Source organism: Notolabrus celidotus, chromosome 22 (genome assembly GCF_009762535.1).
Source record: "Notolabrus celidotus isolate fNotCel1 chromosome 22, fNotCel1.pri, whole genome shotgun sequence".
NCBI lineage: Eukaryota > Metazoa > Chordata > Actinopteri > Labriformes > Labridae > Notolabrus > Notolabrus celidotus.
In genome coordinates this window covers 26828119-26851852 of record NC_048293.1, presented here as the reverse complement: position 1 = coordinate 26851852, position 23734 = coordinate 26828119, and the positions used below count along the sequence as shown (strand labels likewise).

The 23734-nt window shown below is 40.9% G+C and overlaps 2 protein-coding genes across 5 annotated transcripts in view; both read right to left on the bottom strand.

Moving 5' to 3' along the window:
- The window catches only part of vps39 (VPS39 subunit of HOPS complex), a 34937-nt gene extending 21555 nt beyond the window's left edge, over positions 1–13382 (bottom strand). For 2 of the 4 annotated variants that reach the window (XM_034675138.1, XM_034675136.1), the window contains exons 1-13: positions 12750–13382; positions 12482–12547; positions 12335–12399; positions 10414–10456; positions 10181–10275; positions 8599–8697; positions 8411–8503; positions 7745–7928; positions 3963–4083; positions 3620–3740; positions 3239–3368; positions 1577–1719; positions 1286–1426 (exon numbers count right to left, since the gene is read on the bottom strand). In XM_034675138.1, coding sequence (XP_034531029.1) covers positions 1286–1426; positions 1577–1719; positions 3239–3368; positions 3620–3740; positions 3963–4083; positions 7745–7928; positions 8411–8503; positions 8599–8697; positions 10181–10275; positions 10414–10456; positions 12335–12399; positions 12482–12547; positions 12750–12822 — 1374 coding nt within the window. In that variant the 5' untranslated portion in view covers positions 12823–13382. The remainder of the gene's footprint in view (positions 1–1285; positions 1427–1576; positions 1720–3238; positions 3369–3619; positions 3741–3962; positions 4084–7744; positions 7929–8410; positions 8504–8598; positions 8698–10180; positions 10276–10413; positions 10457–12334; positions 12400–12481; positions 12548–12749) is intronic. The other 2 variants (XM_034675139.1, XM_034675137.1) reach the window with 1 other exon arrangement.
- A 1437-nt stretch (positions 13383–14819) lies between these two features.
- The window catches only part of LOC117806768 (transmembrane protein 87A-like), a 17326-nt gene continuing 8411 nt past the window's right edge, over positions 14820–23734 (bottom strand). Inside the window, exons 10-20 of the mRNA XM_034675826.1 lie at positions 23656–23734; positions 23072–23165; positions 22366–22437; positions 22139–22247; positions 20949–21007; positions 20696–20799; positions 19810–19886; positions 18929–18993; positions 18795–18847; positions 18433–18463; positions 14820–18342 (exon numbers count right to left, since the gene is read on the bottom strand). The exon at positions 23656–23734 is cut by the window's right edge and continues 21 nt beyond it. Coding sequence (XP_034531717.1) covers positions 18301–18342; positions 18433–18463; positions 18795–18847; positions 18929–18993; positions 19810–19886; positions 20696–20799; positions 20949–21007; positions 22139–22247; positions 22366–22437; positions 23072–23165; positions 23656–23734 — 785 coding nt within the window. The 3' untranslated portion in view covers positions 14820–18300. The remainder of the gene's footprint in view (positions 18343–18432; positions 18464–18794; positions 18848–18928; positions 18994–19809; positions 19887–20695; positions 20800–20948; positions 21008–22138; positions 22248–22365; positions 22438–23071; positions 23166–23655) is intronic.

Sequence of the window (23734 nt, the reverse complement as noted above, 5' to 3'; positions counted from 1 at the left end):
ATGATGTTTGACACACAGAACGTTATTCTTCTTCCCCTAAAACAGCACCAGACTCACATGTCTGCAGCTTCATGACCGTCAAACTTACAGTTCTCTATAAATGATCCACCCTACACAGAGCCCCTGTATCTCCTTAGTTCCCTGCCCGGTGTTGCTGCCAGTGTTTGGTTTGGCTTTGTTGTGATCTAATACTTTATTACTGTAAGTGGGAAGCGCAGCGTGCCAAGTTCAGAGGAGCCAACTTTACTTTCATTATAAAATATAAACATTTGGATTTGGACGCTCGACTTGGGTGGATGTGTTTTTGAAAATATGGCATCAGTCAAAAATGATTGCGTAAGATAGAAATGAGTTTGTTTCACAACGTTTCTAATAAAAGATGTTTTATTATAAAGAATTAAATCATGGGAACCTGCTGACAAAAACAACAGAACGAAGGAGAAATGAGATCACTCAGGAACATAGTGTGCAGAGTGTACGAGACCAGTGATAAATAAGATCAGAGTTTCTGCTTATGAAGTGGTTTTGACTGAAATTCTGACAATGGATGAATCAGATGTGTATTAAATTGATGAAAACTGTCACTTTCACTTCATGAAAATGTTAATCAAGTGTGTCAGACGCCCAAAATGACACTCAAATGTCAAGATTTGTTCACAATCATAAGATTTGCAGAGGAAGCATAAAGAAACTTCCAAGAAATGAAAACCCAGACACTGAACTGGCTTTTTTAAACTTTGAATTAATCTTACTTCCTTGATCTCTTACTTTAACTCTTCCTGTCCCATTAAAGTTCCTAACCATAGACCTTTCTGGAGTCCCTGAGCTCCCTTGTCCTGTAGGTTCCTGCTGCTGTGGACGTGCCAACGACTACTTCTATCCGTCTCCTCACTATCATCTCTCTCTCTCTTCATCTCCCTCTATCCCTCTCTCCAACACGGTCTCAGCAGATGTGTGTCTAACATGAGTCTGGTCCTGCTGGAGGTTTCTGCCTGTTAAAGGAAGTTTGTCCTTGCCACTGTAACTTGCTAAATGCTGCAAAGTGCTCTGCTCATGGTGGATTAAGATGAGATCAGACTGAGTCCTGTCTGTAAGATGGGACTGGATCTGATCCGGTCTTGATGTTGGGTCCTAGAGTACGGTCTAGACCTGCTCTGTTTGGAAAGAGTCTGAGGATGAAGTTTGTTGGGATTTGGCGCTATGTGAATAAAGTTTGATTGATTCATCTCTGAAACGTTTAAATGACACTCATTGAGATGAATAAGGAAGACAGTGTGAGCCTTACATGCAGGTAACATTTCAGCAGCGTGGTATCGATGATCTGCAGAAGTTTTTTGCGGCTCTTGATGGTGGGCGTGCCCTCCATGAGCGGAGACGTCGTAGAAGGATCAGAATCGTTCAGCTGCTTCACAAGGTGGCTGCGTTTCTGTCACACACACGATAAAAAAGTGAAGTTTATAAATATTGTAGCTTCAGTATTCTTCCTTTTTATCCTTCATCTTAACATCCATTTAATAATGTTGGATTTCCCTCCTCTCAGTAAATCATTATTTAAAAGTGTGGTCAATGTACACACCTGGGTGAGGTAATCGATGAGAGCCAGGTGAGCCTTCTCCAGCTCGGCCCCGGACAGAGTGGGCAGAGGGTTTGGGTAGTGAAGCTGTTTGCGGTAGTCTGAAGGGAGCAGGTCCGGGTACAGGCCGATCACGTGGGTGGGATCTACAGAACACAGGAGAGGAAAGGATTTAACTTCATTTCCAGAGTCTGAAACTTTAATGATGATTTAAGGACGATTTATAGAATAAAAAAAACCTTTAGGAGTATTAGAACATTTTGAGTTGACTAGAATTGAAATAAATAGCTCTCTATAGAAAGGAAAATGTCAACACTGTAGCAATAAATGATGTGAATGAAAGATGTGATGTTGTGACATGACATCCTCTCAATAACCTACAGAGTAATTTAAAGGTGACATATCATGCAAAATGGACTTTTTAATGGTTCTCTACCTGAAATATGTGTCCCTGTCTACAAACCCCCCGAGAATGAAAAGAATCCATTCTGCCCCTGTTCTGATTTCTCCACCTTTCTGTAAATGTGTGTGAAACGAGCCGTTTCAGACTTCAGTGCTTTTGTTACGTAACAAAAATATCCGGTTTGTAACAGGAAGTCAGAGCTCGGAGCTTGTTCAGCCCATAGACTGTATAAAATACAACTCAACCCCTCCTCCGTTTTTCATTCCCTGCACACATGTGTGCTAATAAGGAGCTTAGGAGGGAGGCATGCTAGTTGTAGGCTGTCTTAATAAACACAAAGGTCGGTTTTACTCCCCACGTCTGCAGATTTGAAGATCTAGTGGATGATTTTTATTTGTCATGGAAAAGTGCTAGCGCTAATTAGCATAGCCACATAGCTACGTGTTGGTAGCTGTAGCTGTGTACCAAGACACACGTCGACATACTGACAAATAAAACAACAAGAAACACTAAATCTGTGACCAATGGTTCAGAAAGGTCCTGCTGCAGGCGCCTCTCCGTCAGGATCAGATTCTGGATCAGATTCAGAGGGTTGAAGTAACGTGATCTCTGAGCAGCCAACATGTAAACATTAGATCAACGTGCTGGAGAGCCGATGGCACATCCACTTCCTGAGGGGGCGTGGTCAGAGAGAAAACAGACCGTTCTGAGGAGGGCTGAAGAAGAGGGTTTTTCAGGCAGACCAAAATCTGATTTCAAAGTGTTTTTTTGAGCATAAACTTTAAAGACATGTTTTGGGGACCTCTTAGACCAATATATGTTGATGAAAAAAGCATGATATGTCACCTTTAAGACATACCGAAAGAAAATAATAAGTCAGAATAAAAGTAAAGACTGTTTAACCAGCTTAGAATTTACTCAGCTTGGGTAAATAAAGAATATTACTGGGATGAATGATCCCAGTAGTGGCTGAACACTTGTGTAAACACAGATTGTAATATTTGGTCCCTAAAATGAATAAATGTTACGTCAGCACATCAAACAATAATCAGATAATCATCACGATGGATTGAATAACACTTAATGTTTACTTCATGATGTTTAAGTTCTGGGTAATTATCACAGTGATGTTCTTTGTGGTTAATAGTTACCATGTGGCATAAATGGACGCACATGCATATTTCAAACATACATAAAACCTGATCTGTCTGACTCATTCGGCCTGACAGACATCAGAGGTGTGTGAGGAGGGAAAGACGTACCTGTGCCCAGTTTGGCAAACACCTGCATGGAGTCATCAAACCTCTTCTGGCAGAACAGATTGAAGGCGTAGAGATTCTGGATGTGATGTATCTGCTGCTTCTTATCCCCGTCTGAATCATCCTTCATCTTCTGACGGAAAACAAACAGACAAACAAAAAGACAGAGATCACGCTACAGAGGAATGTCTGCAGTAAATATGTTAAGTTCCTGAATGTGAAGAGCACATTTTAAGAGAGAGAGAGAGAGAGAGATAGAATCACTGTTTCATCGTGCTGCTCCTAATAAAGAGAAGTTTCATCCTCGGAGCTGGAGCACTAATTGAATCCTGAGGGATTTAATAACAGGGTCGAACAGTGAATGGAAAGGGTTGTTCTGCTCACCGCCAGCTGAAGAGCCAGCTCAAACTGCTTGTCCTGAAGGAGCTGCCGGATCTGGCTGGCTATAGACACGGGCACCAGGCGCCACACGAAATGGTTGCTGGCAACGTACACGATATTTGGCCTGTGAGGGATGAGATGAGACGAGAGGAGAGGAGAGGAGAGGAGAGGAATAAGATTTAGAGACAGTATAGAGAAGCTAGAGGAATCTGTGTTATCTTGAGGATTTCAAACAGACATCAGGAGAACAAAGGAGGTTAAGGGAGTCTTTTTGCACGCTCTCTTCAGTCCACTTCAAAGAGAAATATCTAGAAATATCCAGATTACAATTTGAAACAAAGCTCACCCTGCCGAGGTGATGAAGCGCGGTCTCTGCAGCTCCACGCTCTGCACCAGCAGCCGAGGCTCAACGGTCCGGATCTCCACGTACCGAGGAAGAACAGCTATGATGTATGGAGGCTGGTGCTCTGAGGAGATTCAAAAAGAAGAGAGAGAGGAAGGTTAGAGTGAGAGGGGAACCAGAATCAATCAGTTTGAGTTTTGATGACTTCTGAGCCAACCCGAGCTCTGCTGAGGTCCTGGGGAAATTTAGTGAACCAGTCCTGGGGAAAGTTAGTGAACTGGTCCTGGGGAAAGTTAGTGAACCGGTCCTGGGGAAAGTTAGTGGTCCGGTCCTGGGGAAAGTTAGTGAACTGGTCCTGGGGAAAGTTAGTGAACTGGTCCTGGGGAAAGTTAGTGAACTGGTCCTGGGGAAAGTTAGTGAACCAGTCCTGGGGAAAGTTAGTGAACCAGTCCTGGGGAAAGTTAGTGAACCAGTCCTGGGGAAAGTTAGTGAACTGGTCCTGGGGAAAGTTAGTGAACTGGTCCTGGGGAAAGTTAGTGAACCGGTCCTAGGGAAAGTTAGTGAACTGGTCCTGGGGAAAGTTAGTGAACCGGTCCTGGGGAAAGTTAGTGAACCGGTCCTGGGGAAAGTTAGTGAACTGGTCCTGGGGAAAGTTAGTGAACTGGTCCTGGGGAAAGTTAGTGAACCGGTCCTGGGGAAAGTTAGTGAACTGGTCCTGGGGAAAGTTAGTGAACCGGTCCTGGGGAAAGTTAGTGAACTGGTCCTGGGGAAAGTTAGTGAACCGGTCCTGGGGAAAGTTAGTGAACTGGTCCTGGGGAAAGTTAGTGAACCGGTCCTGGGGAAAGTTAGTGAACTGGTCCTGGGGAAAGTTAGTGAACCGGTCCTGGGGAAAGTTAGTGAACCAGTCCTGGGGAAAGTTAGTGAACCAGTCCTGGGGAAAGTTAGTGAACCAGTCCTGGGGAAAGTTAGTGAACTGGTCCTGGGGAAAGTTAGTGAACCGGTCCTGGGGAAAGTTAGTGAACCAGTCCTGGGGAAAGTTAGTGGACCAGTCCTGGGGAAAGTTAGTGAACCAGTCCTGGGGAAAGTTAGTGAACCAGTCCTGGGGAAAGTTAGTGGACCAGTCCTGGGGAAAGTTAGTGAACCAGTCCTGGGGAAAGTTAGTGAACTGGTCCTGGGGAAAGTTAGTGAACTGGTCCTGGGGAAAGTTAGTGAACTGGTCCTGGGGAAAGTTAGTGAACTGGTCCTGGGGAAAGTTAGTGAACCGGTCCTGGGGAAAGTTAGTGAACTGGTCCTGGGGAAAGTTAGTGAACTGGTCCTGGGGAAAGATAGTGAACCAGTCCTGGGGAAAGTTAGTGAACCGGTCCTGGGGAAAGTTAGTGAACTGGTCCTGGGGAAAGTTAGTGAACCAGTCCTGGGGAAAGTTAGTGAACCAGTCCTGGGGAAAGTTAGTGAACTGGTCCTGGGGAAAGTTAGTGAACTGGTCCTGGGGAAAGTTAGTGAACTGGTACTGGGGAAAGTTAGTGAACTGGTCCTGGGGAAAGTTAGTGAACCGGTCCTGGGGAAAGTTAGTGAACCAGTCCTGGGGAAAGTTAGTGAACTGGTCCTGGGTAGAGTTAGTGAACCAGTCCTGGGGAAAGTTAGTGAACTGGTCCTGGGGAAAGTTAGTGAACTGGTCCTGGGGAAAGTTAGTGAACTGGTCCTGGGGAAAGTTAGTGAACTGGTCCTGGGGAAAGTTAGTGAACTGGTCCTGGGGAAAGTTAGTGGACCGGTCCTGGGTAGAGTTAGTGAACCGGTCCTGGGGAAAGTTAGTGAACCGGTCCTGGGGTTCTTATCAGGTTGAACCAGCCCCCTTAAAGCTCAGTGTGAAAACGCTTTTAAAAAACGTAATTTAAATTATTGGAAAACTGGATCAAAGTTGAGTTCTAATATTTTTACATAGTTTTTAGTATTTACATATGGTCTGAAATATCATAGGTAGAACGTTTTTGTTGATTTGGGTTCCCAGGGTCTTTAAAACAAGTGTGCCAGCTGTGTTTATAAACTGAAGGAGGTCTTGAGGAAAGGGGGGCAGACATCCTGATTGATCTGAGGTGAGTCTCTGGATCCAGTCTAGACTTCTTCAACACATCTTTTTCTCCATCCAGGAAAAGTCATGATGGTTGAGTGAGAGTTATCTTTCACTAACCAGCCCTCATCCTCTGCTGTTGCACGCCAAAGCCACAAACCGGCCTAAACTAAAATGAGGAACTCACAAACTATACGAAACTTCAACCTGAGGCTTCGTTTCCCTCTTACATCGTTCCTTTTTTTTGTGTCCCAAAGAGAAGCTAACGTGAGAGCTCGTATGCATCACTTCTGTCACAAGTAACCCAGACGTGTTGAGTCCTTGTCCCGTGATAAAACAGCTGATCTACATTCTGCTATGTGGAAACAGCAGCACAGTCCAGTCAGGATGGAAAGACAGCTTGAGGAGGAGGAATAAAAACACAGACAGCAGCTGGACGACGAGAATTGAGAGATTTATGGAGGTATCTGAGCCGATTGATTCATCAGGTGTTTGTTTTGAGAACTAGTCACTGCTATGTGAACAAACCTGCAGGATGAGTGTGACGAGAAGGAAATAAAGTGCAGTATGACGGGCGTAGACGACACAATGGGTACACAGAGCATGCAGGAACAGCTGTGTTTCATTAACAAACTTTGATCAAGTGATGGAAAGAGGAAGAAGATTTTGGTGCATTTGCAGACGCTCACGAGGCTTCATGTGAAAGAGAAACCTCCATGTGACCGAAAGATGGTAACTTTTACATCTTTGACTGAAAGCAGCTGTTGCCTCCACAGAAGCTCTTCCTCCCTTTGATGCACCAAAATGCAGAAAACCTGTTTCCCTCCATGCTGCTTCCTTCCTTCATCCTCAGTTCTTTTTTATCGCCAGAACCAAAGAGGAGACATGAGGTTGTTTCATTCAAACAAAGTCTATGATCAGTCTAAATCAGAGTCTAAATCAAATCCATAGATGGTTTTTGAAAGGTTATTATTTTGGACTTCTTTATAACTTTACTGAGAGTAGGAGAGAGTTGGAACAGGACGACAGAGAGAGGAAAGAGCTGAAGGTGGGAGCTGAATCTGGGGCTGCAGCTCCGAGGAGGAGAGCCTCTGTACAATGGGTGCATGATTTAACCACTGAGCTAAACCAGCGCCCAGCTCATGGTTTACTGGCTGGAAAGAGGGACACATTTTGTGTTTTTATAAGCAATTTTTGTGGGCTTTTACATCTTCATTTAGGGAGGAGAGGACAGTGGATAGAGCAGGAAACCGGATGAGAGAGAGTGGGGGAATGACATATGGGAAAGGGGCCACAGGCTTCGGTTAAATCCACGCCTGAAGGAGTGCCACGTTTTGGCAAAACGTTTTATGTGTTAGAAGCAAAAGATCTGATCCACGGACCCCTGATTTAAAAACAATTTCAACCAGAAAGCAAGTTTAGTGGCTAAGCAGCTTAAAAAAGCCAACACATTACAAACACTGTAGGTCTTCATTCAGGCTTTAAAGAATATCTCTGTGTTGTCTTGAAAACTGACCGAGACAGCAAGTTAGAGAACGACTTTTTGCTCTATTTTGTGTCCTTTTGACATTTCTGTCCGTTCTTCCTGATATCAAATTCAGGTCGACTCTTTGGAAGATACAGAAAGTCAAAAAAGGATGGAGAAGAAGCTAAGACCTTGATTAAACATTCCTGAGTGCAGAGTCACATCACAGCTTCAGTTCTTGTGCTTCTTTCTTACCCATTGCGATGGGGATGTCGGTCCAGTTCAGGGCGCACTTCTGGGTGCACACGCCCTCCTCATTGAGCACTACGGTAAGATCATCCTGACCCACAGCCACCTTCCCGTCAGCCAGCGGGGCGACTAGAGGCTCCAGCTGTTTGCCGGTGGGGAAGAGTTCCTTGATGGTGCCACGACCGTCCATCTGAGACATGATACAGAAGATATTTATGTCTTGACAACACATTTAAGGACAACTAAACAGTCTGGGACTAACTGTATGACATGCTGCTTCTAAACTGTTCAAAGAGAGATGATTTTAAAGAGATATTTCTGCAGGAGCTGTCTTTAAAACACTCTGCTGACTTGATAAGCTCCTTCAAATGTTTGCAGAAACTGTAGAAGTGAAAATTTAACCCACAAGTTCCTGTTAGAGTCATGTTAGAGTCCAGCTCAGTGCACAGGGATGCACATGAGCTGTCTGAAAGTGAAGATTTGATGCTCTCTTTGTAATATTCTGAATAAAAAATGATGCAGACACTGACATGGAGAGGTTAAGGTGGTTTCTATGGATGTTTTAAAGTATTTAAAGTCTAAACTGGACGAGGTTTTATATTTAGAAGGTACATTCTGGGTGGAGTATCACTTCCAGTACAGCTGTGTGTTATTCTTTCCTGTAGCTCATACCCGAATGAGGTAATAGTCTCGTTTGAAACCGACACATATGGAGTTTTCACACCAAGCCATGGACTTTGGAATATCTGGAGCGCTGAAGTCCCCCTGTCAGACACAAAACAAACATTTAGGTTTTCAAAACAAGGAGAAGGACAGACTGGAAACTCAAACACCGGATCACCAAATGTGTTTTCTTTTACCTGCAGCTCGTGGAACTCTCTATCCTTCCAGAAATACAGCTGGAGTTTCTTTTTCACGGCGACACACATTCTCAGCTTTTCCTCTCCTGAGCTGGTTTGCTGAGGACGAGAGAGACAAGATGCACAACTCTTGACTTTAAACCACAGAGTACAACACAAACAAGCAGGACTTAAAGGAAAAAAGTGATTGCAAAGACTGTTTGACTGTGCCGTAAAACAATATAGGAAACATGAGAGGGTTTGAAGTTTGTTTTAGCTCATTAACTGCAAAGTTTGTGTATCTTTGCCTCTGTTTCCATCCATTTTGAGGTTAAAAGAACAGACACACACTGATCTTTGTTGTCATTGTTACAGAACAAGGAAAGGAAGTTTAGCAACCCTTTGGCAGCAACAATCAAGATAAAAACAAGCTCATGCCAAAAAAAGTTGGCAGAGCTGTTGCAGCAATAAAGAAGAGACGACACAAGATAGGATGCAATCAAAGGCAGCTGCCCAACGCACTTTGAAATACTTGTTCACTACCAGTCAAAAGTTTGGACACACCTTGTTTATTTTCAACATTGTAGATCAATACTGAAGACATCAAAACTATGAAATAATCTGGTTTTGCCATAATCTGGATTACAACAGTAGTTAAATAGGGCTATCCATTGTGTACTAACCCTACCTCTGAACAACACACCTGATGGTCTCAAACACATTAAGAAGGCAAGTCATTCTACAAATGAACTCTTGACAAGGCTCATGTTCATTAGAAACCATTCCAGGAGACCACTTCATGAAGCAGACTGAGAGAATACCAAGAGTGTGCAAAGCTGTCATGAAGGAAAAAGGGGGCTACTTTACAGAATCTAAAATATAAAACAGATTCTGCTTTGTTTAACACTTTTTGTGAATTAAATAATTCCATATATGTTCTTTCATAGTTTTGATGTCTTCAGTATTAATCTACAGTGTTTACAATAATTAAAATAAATACAAACCCTTGATTGAGAAGGTGTGTCCAAACTTCTGACTGGTAGTGGATATGTTCATAAACTCCCTGTTTTATCTGTTTATTATTTGTTGAGCTGCATTCTTCTGTGTTCAGTGTGTTTCCTGTTCTTTATACCCCAAGAACTTCTGCAGCATGTTAATAATAACATACCACAATGCATTGAATTGAATTGCATGAATGAAGCGAGTGTGCACATTCATAAGGCTGACAGACGCTCCAGGAAAAAGGTCAGTAGATTACAGATGAGCTGCATTAAACGAGTCTAGACTTGTAAAAACTGCTGGTTCTGAACCAATGCAGCCTCATTTGATGGTTCATAAACCAGCTCACTCAAAACTCCCTGGACCTGAAACAAGTTTCCACTGAGACACTGACTCATCTGTCTTTCCTGCAAACCAGTGCCTCCTATCATAACTGAACGACCGGCGACTAGAGGGAGAAACTCTCACTGGAGGGACTGGAGGGACTGGGAACGGGGAGCGATACTCATATGAATATGCTGCACAATGTTGCACAGTGATGATGAATAATGCAGGAGTAATGTCTGAAGTCTAAAGCTGCACCCTCAGAGGGACTGGGACTGACCTGCAGGTCACAGGCGAAGAGCGTGGCTCCTTTAGCTTTGGACAGGACAGTGATCTGCTGGAAGGTCAGGAGGTCGTGGACGTGGATGTTGTTCTCTGTGGGAGAAAACAGAAAAGCTCTATTTCTTGGAGACTGAAGAGAGGAAGTTTACAGTTCTCCAGGGATGTTATTCTAATAAATGATCTGACTTAAGTGTTAAATTTAAATGTGCATTAACAGGGAGAGAAACTTACCCAGAAGGCTGACAAGAATTTTGTATTGTGAGACGACATAGAGCTGCAGAAAGGAGAGGGACGAAAATCAAAGTTAGGGACCAATCAGACGTTCATGTAGGTGTTAGCTGTTTGAGCCACTTCCTGTGAGGCTCCAGCAACGATCAGTTAGCATGAGAAGTCAAGAACTATTGATGTGAGTCATTCCAATAATTCCAATAGCATTATTATTATAATCATTGCTTTAACATTTATTTATCTTATCTAATTATCTATCTATTTATTTCTTATATTCATCTAATCTTTTTAATGCTACCTCATTTTGAACTTTTCTTTCCACTCTTCCTTATTTCATAATTTTCACTGTATTGATTTTATTTTATTTTTAAGCATTTTATTTATAATCCTGCCTTTTATGATTTCACCATCTCTGTTGTTTTCTGTCTCTCTGTTATTCTGTGAAGCACTTTAGTCTGCATGTTTATATGTATGAAAGGTGATATATAAATAAAGTTGAGTTGAATAAAAAGCAATATAAGAACAGAGAGAGGGGACCGGGTGAGCTAATCAATAGTAACAAAGCATTATTACGGGACAGATCAATGTGGGGTCAATTACAGCGCTGTGCTAGATCACAGCCTGTTGCAGCTGCTCCCCCTTTGTGTGCTGCTGCTTCATTTTGCCACTTAATCCTCTGTATTTATTACACACTGTAAGATCAATAAAATCCATCCATCTGTTTTATAGCTGTTTTTAGTATCTTGAGCTACAGGCATCTTTATGTCACTCTGCTGTGTAACTGTCTGGTATAGAGTTGAATGACAATACATGAATTTTGAATCATGAATCTGCCAATCCAACATATAATTAAACAATTATGTGAATAAATGGAATTTATTGCAGAATGGCTTGAAACTCAAGAAGCTGGTGTCACTAAATGTTTTTAAATCTTAAATGAAAGAACTTGAAGTTGAATCTTCAGGATGTTGTTGTTGTTTTTAGTGTGTCTTGCTACAACTGCTTCCTAGGTACTGACTCTTCTGCGACATTCATTGTGCTTGTAAAGTGTACTTTGGTTCTCTGTGTGTCTATGTCTGTAACTTTGTGTGTTTTGCTGCTGACTGTCTTGGTCAGGTCTCCCTTGGAAAAGAGATCTTTGATCTCAGTGGGACCAACCTGGTTAAATAAAAGATAAACACTTAATCAAAACATATCAAAATGAGCTGTTATTCAAATTGAATAACATAGTTGCAATAGGTGGATTTAGAGAAGACTTATATTTACTATCAGGCTGTATTATTGCTCATAACAACAACAACAAGGTGATACAGCAGGTGGTCTTAAAATCTGGATTATTTGACTTTAAATACATCCTCCCTTCAGACTTTTTGATGTATGCAGGTATTAATGCACCCTGTTTTGCACATGTCTACATTAAGAATGTCTCCACATGGAACTATCCACCTGTACATCTATCAGTCTGAGATCCTCTGGCAGAGCTCTGCTGGCTGTTCCAAGGTCCTGACTGAAAACCAAAGAGGACAGGGCCTTCTCAGTCAGAGCTCCTACACTCTGGATCAGACCTGCAGAGTCAGTATGTTGTTTTATTTCATTACTCAAGACACAGCTTTACAGGAAAGCTTTTATTCTGGGATTTTAGATATTTTAATATATATATTTATAAGTTTCTATGCTTTTAAGTTTTGTTTTTATTTATTGCCTCATTTTGCTTTGCGTTTGTACTTGTCAATATATTATGTATTACTATGTATATATTCTGTTAACCCATCTACCTCATGTGATTATAAGCAAGCTATTAATGTAATACTTGTTTTATAACCCTTACCACTTCTTATTACAGTGTTAATGACCTTTAGTGTATTTGTCTGTGGTTAAATGACCCTGTGATTAGCATAAGTCTCCATCCTGCGGTCTTATTTACCTGCTGGATCTTCTTTGAGAAGTTCTTATTGGATTTTTCCAGCGTCACCTCAAACCGGTTACTGCCTGAGGAGAGAATAGACAAGGTCATCAAGAATAACTCACATTATCAAGAGAGGCAGGGAACAACAAGTTGTCTCTGTCATACCTGCATCCTTCTTTATTCTGTAGAGGAGGAGATGTCCTGGCTTTGTTCCCACGAGCAGCCAGTCCTCTGAGGGGAGAAAAACACAAGATTTAAGCCCTCTTTTCATTGTGCATATTAAGTAATACTAAAATTTCAGTTCAGCTGTGCAGAGGGATGATGATTCACACTGTTGGACCTGTGTGACACCTGAGACTGCAGCTCAATGAAACCCCAGTGGGACTCAGAATATGTCTTAAGATGTGGGATGCACAAGGTGTCAACAACTCACCCCAGGCCGCAAGACAGTCGATCTGCAGAGGAAGCTTCTCCAGGATAGGCACTGGTTCATACGCGTCATGCATCTTGAAGCTGGTTAAATCAGGGACAGCTCTGATGGATGGATCCCCCCCGAGGAGACGACTGCTCGGACACCAGCTGACCGACTGACCGCTGATGAGTGTGTCAGGGCGGTGCACCTCTCTGTGTCTCCATTAACCGTCCGAGCCTTTCACTGGGTCTCCTTTAAGTGGAGGAATATCTGATAAAGATTCCTCTAACGCTTTGTTCTTCTGCTTGTTAGCTAGCTGTCTCTCCAACCAAACAACAGCTGATCGTTAGCCTGCTAGCTGAGGAGTTAGCAAGCAACAGCTACCTCTCCTAAACATGTTTCCCTCTCACTCCATGGACACTGAATATTAAACATGGCGGGTTGGATACTGTATCGAAGAATAAAACTACAGCCTCTGGTTAATAACTCACTAATAAAACACCCTGAATCCTCTGTGGAGGCTAGTTATCTGTGTTAGCTAAGTTAGCCTGTCGTTACTTCCTCAGTGTTGTTGACGCTGCGCTGAGGCTGCAGGTTTGACCGGCACATGACAGAGTCAGCAGACTCACGAGGAACGCATTAAAGGTGCAGTGACTATATTTGTGCTCGATGAAAGAGGAGAACTCTCGCGAGACTCTGGGTTTTAATAGGAATTAAAGAAATCTCGCGGGATTTTATATTATTATTTTATTGTACTTTATTTATTCACAGATTTAGAGATACTGAGAGTTTATCATGTTATGACCCGTTTAGGTAAACTTTTATAAATAATAATAATAACAATAATAATAATGATAATAATAATAATAATAATAATAATAATAATAATAATAATAATAATAATAATAATGATAAAGAAATACAGATACAGCCATACATTTATTATGATCGTTGATAAATACATTTAAAATAGAAAAGCTATGCAACTATCTTGACTGCAATACATATAGGAAGCAAGTTTTGTGTATTTTTTTAGATTTATTTAATTTCATAAAATCTCCTTTTTTATGGTGTCCCTAAAGGTGATTTTTAAAATATTGTTTGCACAAAAAATAACACATTATACATTATATAAAAAAATGTTTCCTTCATTATTTTAATGTTCCTAATTTATCCTTTTCACTTTTTCTAATTTTCCCAATGAGATGTCGTCCTCTCATTCTGAAAACCTCTTTTATTGTCCTTTTAATACTTTTATTACAATATATACAATAGTGTAAATTATTCCATAACATATTTTATTATTATATTCATCTACTACATGTGCACTCTGACTGAGGCTAATTTAACTTATTTCATGTCTTTAAAAAGACTTCTTTACCTTTCTTTGTACAGATAGTATTTTTATTTTCATTTAGAATTTTTGGATTTGTTTAGGTTTATATATTTATTGTCCTTACTGTCTTGTTGTTAAGTACTAGTGTTCCATTTGCTATGTCAAATTCCTTGTGTGTGTGAGCTAACTTGGCAATAAAGCTTTCTTGAGTCTTGAATCTTGAATCTTGAATCTTTATTTACAGTGGTGGAAAAAAGTTTTTGGACACCCCAAATATTGCATTGAGAATCACTCTTAGGTCTTCAATTGCAATTTCTTTTAGTCCAGTCACAGCCGGGTTTATTTACTTTTTGTTCAGTTTTGAACACTTTCTGTTATTTGTTGACTTTGATACAGACAATTTTGAGAACTGACATATTGAAACTGTCAAGAATTTAGCTTTGTTAGTTTTTCTTGTGAACAATAAACAAAAAAATAATATCATTTGTATTTGTTTATGTCTGTCTAAAGCTTGAAACACAAAACAGATTTTTACACAAATATTTCATGACAATATTTGAGATTGTGCAAAATGTGAAGGGTGTCCTAAAACTTTTTTAGTTATTATTATTATTATTTTTATCATTTTTGTAACATGTTGCATCACAGAGCACTAAAGGGGAATAAAGGACATACAGAAGAAAAGATGACATGTTCAGGATCTGTCACCCACTTATTAAAAAGAACTCTACTACCACAGAAAACTCACCATGTGATCATGTTTTAATATAAATTTTATTTGCAGGACATACGCAAAAAGCCATACAACATCATCAGCTTCACATTACAAAGCAGACACATCCAGAAACCTGGGCATTAGATTCTCTCTAAAATTAAATATCCTCAATAAGACGTGGACAAATATAAAAAAAAACATAAATTAAGGAATTTAGATTATCCACACATTCTGTAGTAGATTGCACAAGGACGGAGATAAAATGCTGCCCGTGAAGAGGCCAGTTTAAAATGTGAGTAAGAGAGGCTCAAAGGAATCTATAGAGTGAATTCATTCATTAAATATTATTAAATCTACTTAGTGTTACTGATTTTGGGTGACACTTTAACAAAGCTGTGGCCCAGTTTGTGGAGGGTGAGTGTGATAGTGTTACAAACAGTAAGACAAATGACATGTGTATCTGAGTTTAGTCTAAAACCACATCTGTGGGGTTCATCAATGGTTTCTGTGATCCACTGGATACAATAAAGCTTTCACTTTAGAGCAACATGAAGTGGACCTGAATCACTGCAGCTATATGAAAATGTGATGGATATAAACATCATTAATATCAGACTCATGACTACTTCTGCCTGGTCTGGAGATGTGTTTGTTTCAAGGGTTATCAAAGAGGAGCAAACAGCCTCTTATTTATCAGCAGCAGCAAATCTGCAATATTAGAGTCACATTTTCAGTTATGAGAGCTGCTGTTCTTTGACCTTGTGCACAATGCTTGTGTCCACTCAATGGGCGCTGTGTTTTGGGACATACCTGTACATTTAGGATATTAAATTATCCTCAGTCAACACAAGAATCCCCCAAAAAGAAGAGATGTAGCAGATTAACCCTGAAAACTGTGCTACAGTTCAAGTATTAAATTCACTGGAGCAGCTGTTTTCACATGAAGTGACAGTAGTGTGTTTATTTAAATACTCTGATTAATCAGCTAGTCAGATAAAGAGTTGTTCCTTATGTGTTAATAAGACTTACATAAATAGCATGTTGGTGCAGCTACAAGAAATGAGATGAGAAATGTTTGCCAGATAAGAAAAGAAACATCAAAACATTGATCTGAAGTTATCTGGCTTATTAATGTTGAATTATACAACTCAGTTGTTCACCCATTGAAATATTAAATATACCTATTATGTAGTTAACTTATTAGAGATTGAAAGGGATGAAAATAATTTCTGAAAAGAGAACTTTTTACATCTTACATTTTCAGTGGCCCTTCGAGCTCTTAACATTAAATAACCTGCAAAAAACAATGAATCAATTTGAATTCTCATGCTAGTTGTTTTTTTTATTTGTTGTTTGCTAACTTGATGTTTGGAAAAAAGACGTATTACTGTGGAGCAAAAACATGCTTGTTTGGTGGAATTTTGTGGAGAATTGAAGCTCTTTTGTTTTGAAAGAATTTGGCTGTCGTTGAGTTTTATTGTGTTTTGCTGATGGTTGTGTCGTAATATCTAGTTGTGTTGCTGGTTATGTTGTGGTTTTTTGAAGTTTACATAATTGTTTTGATCTTTGATTGCGTTTCAAATTCTCGTTGTGTTGCCAAAACTCTATTTTGTTTTGTTTTTTGTTGTGAAACTCTTTTGTGTTGCAGATTTTGGTTGTTTTTGTTGTGCTGTATGTGGTTGTGTTTGTGGTATTTGGAAGGGTTGTAGAAGTAGTTAGTGTTGATACAATTTTTAGTTGTGTTGTAGGATTTGGTTACATAGTATAATTTGGTGAAATTACCAAATTCAGTTTTTCCCTTTTTTTTATTTTTGCAGAAATGTTTGTTCCTTTGAGAATTTTTTTTGCCACATTTTTGACTGCATTTCTTCGTGTTAAGAAATGTGTCTGTGATGTATGATTTATTTGCATTTTGGATCTTTGCTCTGTCAGGGAACTTCACGATGATGTGTCAGGGCCTGTGTCCATTAACCATCGTCTTTTGCTGTGGAAGCACCCATGACTTAAGGCTGATTTATACTTCTGCGTCTCCCCTACGCAGCAGGGGCTGACGCAGACATGAGCACCACATACTTGTGCGTCGGTGTGTCAGTGACGCACAGCTATTCTTCGCCGAAACGCCTGAGGGCAGTGCGGTCTCTCTGATAGCCGGCCGTCTACTTCCGGTCCCGCTACGATCTCTGTTTACTTTTCCACAGAGATTCAGAGCGTGTTATGTTAATCTACAGCTGATACATGTTGCTGTTTATCATACAGACATGATTACATGAAGAATAGAGAGGAGGAGATGAAATACACGGCCGATGTCCGGGATCCCAGAAGTGCTTTAAATGCGGGCAAGACAAAGCCGCCGAGCGGACCAATCACAGAGCTTGCGGTCCGCGTCAGCTCTACGGGGAGTTACATTTTGGAGGAGGTGCACGTCAGCTACGTGCGTAGGCCTCGGCGTAGGTACGGGAGCTACGCGGACCCCCGGCGTAGGGTACACCGTTGATTTAACGCAGAAGTATAAATCAGCCTTTGAATGTCGGAGCGCTTCTCACCAGCCCATACTGTTGCTAGGTTCAAAAAGTTGTCCCACAGTCCCCTTGGGGTGACTGTTAAGTCTGTTTTCCATGCATCATATTTTCTTTCATTCAATGGCATCTTAAAATAAAACATATAGATCACAGAAGTTCTGTTGCAGCATTAGCAGCAGCTCTGATGCTGTTGATGGACACAGGCCCTTAATCATAGAGTTGTAAATATGAAAAAGAAGCTTTTATTTTGAAAGTATCATGGGGTTTGAGGTAAGGTAAGTAAGGTATTTTTGTGCTATTTGGACACATTTTGTCATTTTGATGTGTTTAGAAAACATGTCTTAAAATAGTCAAAGATATTTCCTTGATTTGCATGTATTTCTTCATCTGTAGTGTTTTGAGCTCTTAGGACCACCATACATTTTTGCTACCAAGCATCTTGCTTGTATCTGAATATATCCTCTGTCAGGCCTGGTATCATACAACTTGGGGTCACTTCTACATTTCAAAATAAGAGGGGAAACTTCCCTTGTACCATCTCATCCTCCTCCCTGTGCTTCAGAAACCTAACTCTGTTAAATATGATCTGTTTCTTTAAACACAGGAGAGGATTTGATTTAATATTATTGTGTAAAATGCTCTCTGCTTGAGTTTGGCCTACTTTTTGACACTGAAGCTTTGAAACACATAGAATATTTATGAAAGTGCTCCGCTCCTCAGTTTTCATCCTTCTCCCAGAAACTTGACATCGAACAGCCGACCCCTCGAACTACGGGGGTCGCACAGTATCGCCTCTTCATCGACACATTACTCATGCTTCTCTGAGCTTATAACAGTGTTTACACAATACGGGTGAAATGAAACTTAAGATGTAGTGTCTGGAGAGAAAGGTTGGCTTTGCCCACATTTTTTTTTGGTAATCAGATCACTCAGAACGCATTCATCGCTGCCTCAGTGAAATAGCCTTCTCCTCATTCTCACATCTCCTCCTCGCATCAACGTCTACTCCATTTTGGATCGCTCCATCTTGGTTTTAAGGATTTCCTGCAACAAGAAGACAGATTTGAATTATCCTCCTACAAATAGAGGAATGTGATCATGTGAGGAGCATGGGAGGGTAGAAAGAGTCCTCACCTCTTCCTCATCGAGCATCACAGGGAGCGCTCTGTATGAAGAGAACACAAAGAGGGGTCAGAGAGTGCAGGAAGTTCACACGCAGGTCAAATGACATTTAAATAATCTCTGTTTCAGACGTGAAGCGAGCTGAGAGCTGAACGCATATCTCCTCAGCCTGCGGTGTAATACACTTGCATAAGCTGCGATAATATGACATTTTAAGACAGATTAACTTTTTAAGCTGAAACCTTGTTCTCAAAAATTCCAGGTATGTGTTAAGGTGTAATGTGAACCTGTTAGAGTGTATTTTCAAGCTTACAGGAACCATCCTAGTTCAACATGTCAGCTTAATGTCTGAAACTGTATTTGATTTCACTCACACGTCAGCAACAGTTGTAGGAATGTTCTCCTCCACCCATTTCAGGTCTTCATCCTGGAAAACAAAGAGTTCAAAATAACACAAATAATGAGATTTTGTAATCAAATAAAGAAAAGAGGAGAAGAGGGAACTCACCTCTTTACTCAGAAGTTTCTGGGAACCGTTCGTGTCGGGCTTTGAGCCTCTCATCTTCATGCCCTCTGTCACAAAGAAACAACTGGGATCAGATAGAAGTCTCTCATCCCATAACGAGATTAAAGCATAACTCGGTTATCAAATTGTACGATTATGAGAGTTTCTGAATAAATCTGATCTCTACGTATCTGTATAAGCAGATAACAGACTTAAACTGTGCCCTCTGTAATGAAAGGTTACAATGAAACTCAAACCCCATGAGGTGGATCTGAGGTAATCTGAGAGCAGCCTGAGATCAGGAGTTAGTTTGGTGCAAAAACACACAGGCGCAGAGAACACCAATAACCCTTTGCTGATTTCATAACCAGAGCATAACACCAGATCCGATCTCTCGTCCGTCAACACCCACTGGTTGCTTTTTTAAAATGCAGCATGGAGCAGGATCGCCGGGCAGCTGGAGTCATGTGACTGAGGTTTTAATCACTGAATTAAGGATTCTCCTCCTCCTCTCCTCATCCATGTTGTCTTTCTGGTCCTCTGAAAACCTCTGACCTGTTGACTCCAGGCCTGGCTCCGCTCATCATGGAGGTTTGTTTTCATAGTTAAGTTAAAAACGATCTAACGAGTGTTTTATTCTGAAAATTAACTGGATGTTTTCATTTTGTTTTGGTCCCTGACTTCCTGTCCTGCTCCATCTGCTCTGAAGTCTTGCGCCTCTGATCTGGATGGCTCCGACCTGCTGGATCAGAGACGGAACGGAGCGGATCCGGTGGAAGTTAACACACTGACTAGAATAGAAATCTATCAGATCTAGTGCTGTGACAGATCAGAGACGGACCGGACACGGATCTGGGGGAATTTGGAGTAATAAGAAAACCTACCGAACGCCTCATTCAGCATGGGCTCCTTGGCCTCTTCTTCGTCATCATCCTCATCAATCAGAGGAGAATGGGAGAATCTGAGAGAGAACAAAACACAGTGTTGATATAACCACCGGTGATTCAAAGGGACCGGTGTTATCGCCCTACTGGTTTCTACGCTAACTGGTTTCCGTGATCCAGCTGTGTTGTATTTACTTACAGGCAGGCGCTGTGTTCTGCTTCAGACACAAGATTCGCCACACATTTACAAACATATTAACAGAAGTTCTCGGGTCTCATCTCACATCTACTGCAGCAACAATGGTTGGATCAGTGAGCAGTGCATCACAGCTACCGACGAAAGTCATTAAATATGTAAAAATAAAGTATTTACAAACTTAAACGGAGTTGGATTCGTTCCCACGAGAGCAAAATGTGATTAAGTATAGAAACCGCTACCTAACCTTGTGAGCCACGGAGCTCACTCTAATTCAACGATTCTGACAGGTATCAATCAGGTACGTCATCATCCAGGTCACAGCCAGGGAACATGTTGGTCTGTGCTCACCTGAAACAACTGGTTTCCTTGAGTTCATATCAGGAAATACTGGACCATGTTTAGCGAAAGTTTTCTCCAAACTACGGCCTCATTAACCTCTGAACTGCAGCACACTACTACACCTTACTCTGTCACAGGTAAATACTTTATAACGGTGACCATCTAACCCACAGAACTCGGTTAAAATACACCTTTAGACGGTTTACGGGGAGCCATGGGAACACCATGCAGGAGGTGTTTTCAAGTCGTGTCTCAGTTAGAGTCTACTGCAGGAAGAATAACTCAGGTGAAGGAATCACAGTAGGGCGATAACACCGGCTCTGTTTCTTCCTTCACATGGACTCTGACCTCTGGCTGTTAGCGGAGGGCCGCAGCAGCACCATGATCACCAGCAGGATGGTGGAGAACAGCAGACGCCAGAATGCATCATCTACCCACAAGTCCCTCCAACCCTGTGAGGGGATAAAGACAGATCAGAGCACAGAGATGATTGCAGGTCGGAGGGTGAGGTCACTTTTCTTTAGGAGTAAATAAGACAGAAACCTCATGAAGGACGAGAGCTGAAACAACACAAGATGAATCAATATGAGAGAAAACTGACCCTCTGACAGTCCACCAGCTTGAAGACTTTGGTGGTCCAGATGATGAAGATGATGGAGGCTGTGGACACAAAGTCAACATCAGACTGCATTATTACCATTACGACCATTGTTTTAGCATCTTATTTTATTCTTTATTTTATTCTATCTTACTATAATGTATTTTAATTTTCTAATATTTTATTTGTCTGATTTTATTTTATTGACTTAATTATAATGATTTCATTTAATTTTTCTGATATTTCTCTGATGTTATTGTATTGATCTAATTAAAACAATTTTATTTTATTGACTTATTTATTTCATTGATTTAATTATAATGATTTCATTAAATTTTTCTGATGTTACTGTATTGATTTAATTCTAATGATATTATTTTATTGATTTAATTCTAATGATTTTATTTTTTTAATTTAAGTCTAATTATTTTATTTTACTGATTTATTTAAAATTATTTTATTTCATTGATTTAATTCTAATGATTTTATTTTATTAATTTTATTCTAATAATTTTATTTTATTGATTTAATTCTAATTATTTCATTTTTTGATTTAATTATAATTATTTTATTTCATTGACTTAATTCTAATGATTTAATAAATTTTTTTTTGATATTTGTCTGATTTGATTTGATTGATTTAATTCTAATGTTTTTTTTTTTTTTGATATTTGTCTGATTTTATTGATTTAATTTCATATCCTGTTGCATATCATTTCCTTTCCACTTTTCTGTCTCTCTGTTTGTTTGTGTAGCACTTTATGCTGCATGCTTGAATGTCTGAAAGGTGCTTTAAAATAAAAATGAGTTGAGTTGAGGATAAAATAAATAACAAAAATCCCTTTTTCCCCCTTTTTTCCCCTGTAAATGTGTGACTTTATTCTCAGACAAACTGATGACTTGCAGATCTCAAACATCAGACTTCTTCTGAGTGTTCCTCATTAATTTATCACTTTGATCCTAAAGTATCTCTACGTGTTATATCACTCATCGTACTGCTGCTGTGATTCTATGCTTTAAAGCCACTCCAGGCTTCATCTCAGTCCTCCTTACAGCTGCAGCATCATCTCCAAACTCTGCAGACTCTGATGTGTGAAATCGATGGATTCAACTGAACCTAATGAGGCAGCTGCTCCTGAAACAAGGAACATTATAACTGAGGGGCTTTTCATCTCCGAGCCGTCGCTACTCACCGAGAACGGAGAAGATGAGAGTGTTGGTGAAGTGCTGATACAAGGAGAGCTTCACCACGTTCCTGCGCAGCTTCAGGAGGCGAGTGGTTTGAGACAGACTGATGAAAATGTGGATGCAAATTAAGGACAACAAACATTTAAATACGCCTGTAATCGAAAGCTTGTGTGTGTGGAAATGCTAATCCTGATTAGCTAAGGTTGTCTGCATGCTGGCTGATAAAGGATATCCACCACATGACACAGGAGTCGATGAGGGAGAGGCTGAGATTAGCCACCAGGGCAACCGTCCCGTAGAAACCCTGCAGGAGGAAGATAGAGGATATCTTAGATACGGGACAAAACAGGAGCACAGAGCTGAGTGTGTGTGTGTGTGTGTAAAGATGTAAGTCCAACCTCTCTACTGTCTTCCTACACGTTCATTCCTCTACATAACCTTTTATTTTGTGACTTTCAAACTCGCAGCATCTCTGGCTTCATCTGGAAATCACTCTCAGATCTGATTCGTCATTCTCTATTACCGTCACTCGTCTGCCTCCCAGAGCCTGAATCCCTGCGTAACCTTCCCTCTCCGTCGTCTCCGCCTCTCAAATCAGATTTATTTATCCAGAGTGCCTTAAAAGCTGCACCAGGCAAGAGTTTCATGTAAAAATACACCACTACTATCAGCTCCAATCATCCTGAGGAGGCTGCGACACTCAACGTCTCATCCATGATAACTGGAGTGCAGTCTGTTTTTGTTTTGCAGGAATGGATGAAGAGGAATCAAAGCAAGGGAGTGTATCTATTCCTCTTGTCTCATTCAGGGTCGTGGGAGGCTGGAGGAAGTCAGGACTTAAGGTGTTACCCTCTGCTTCCCAAACCAAGTCCCTACAGACTGAGCTACTGACTGATAGCTGTCACGTCGTGATTGAGCAGTTACTGGTCTGTACTTACTCCTGTCACTCTTAGAACTCCTTCCACAGAGGAGAAAATCAGGTAGAGAAATCCAACAGCGGCCAGTCGGTGCACTGTGGTCCCCAGCCTGGGCCTGAGAAGGGAGAGAGATCAGAGTATGAACATTAAAACAAGCACTGAAAGAAATCACTCCTCGATTCAAGTTATTCTGTTGTGTCTCAGCAGATGTGTGTCTAACATGAGTCTGGTCCTGCTGGAGGTTTCTGCCTGTTAAAGGAAGTTTAAAGGAAGACTCCAGCTGCTATCCGTCTCCCCACTATCATCTCTCTCTCTCTTCATCTCCCTCTATCCCTCTCTCCAACACGGTCTCAGCAGATGTGTGTCTAACATGAGTCTGGTCCTGCTGGAGGTTTCTGCCTGTTAAAGGAAGTTTGTCCTTGCCACTGTAACTTGCTAAATGCTGCAAAGTGCTCTGCTCATGGTGGATTAAGGATGAGATCAGACTGAGTCCTGACTGTAAGATGGGACTGGATCTTATCCTGTCTTGATGTTGGGTCTTTGTTAATAATAATAGAACAGAGAGTACGGTCTAGACCTGCTCTGTTTGGAAAGAGTGATCTCACCTGACGATGCCGTAACCGAGGCTGACGATGAGGACCAGGATTCGGGCCAGAGATCTTTTGAGAGCAGAGAGCAGCTCTG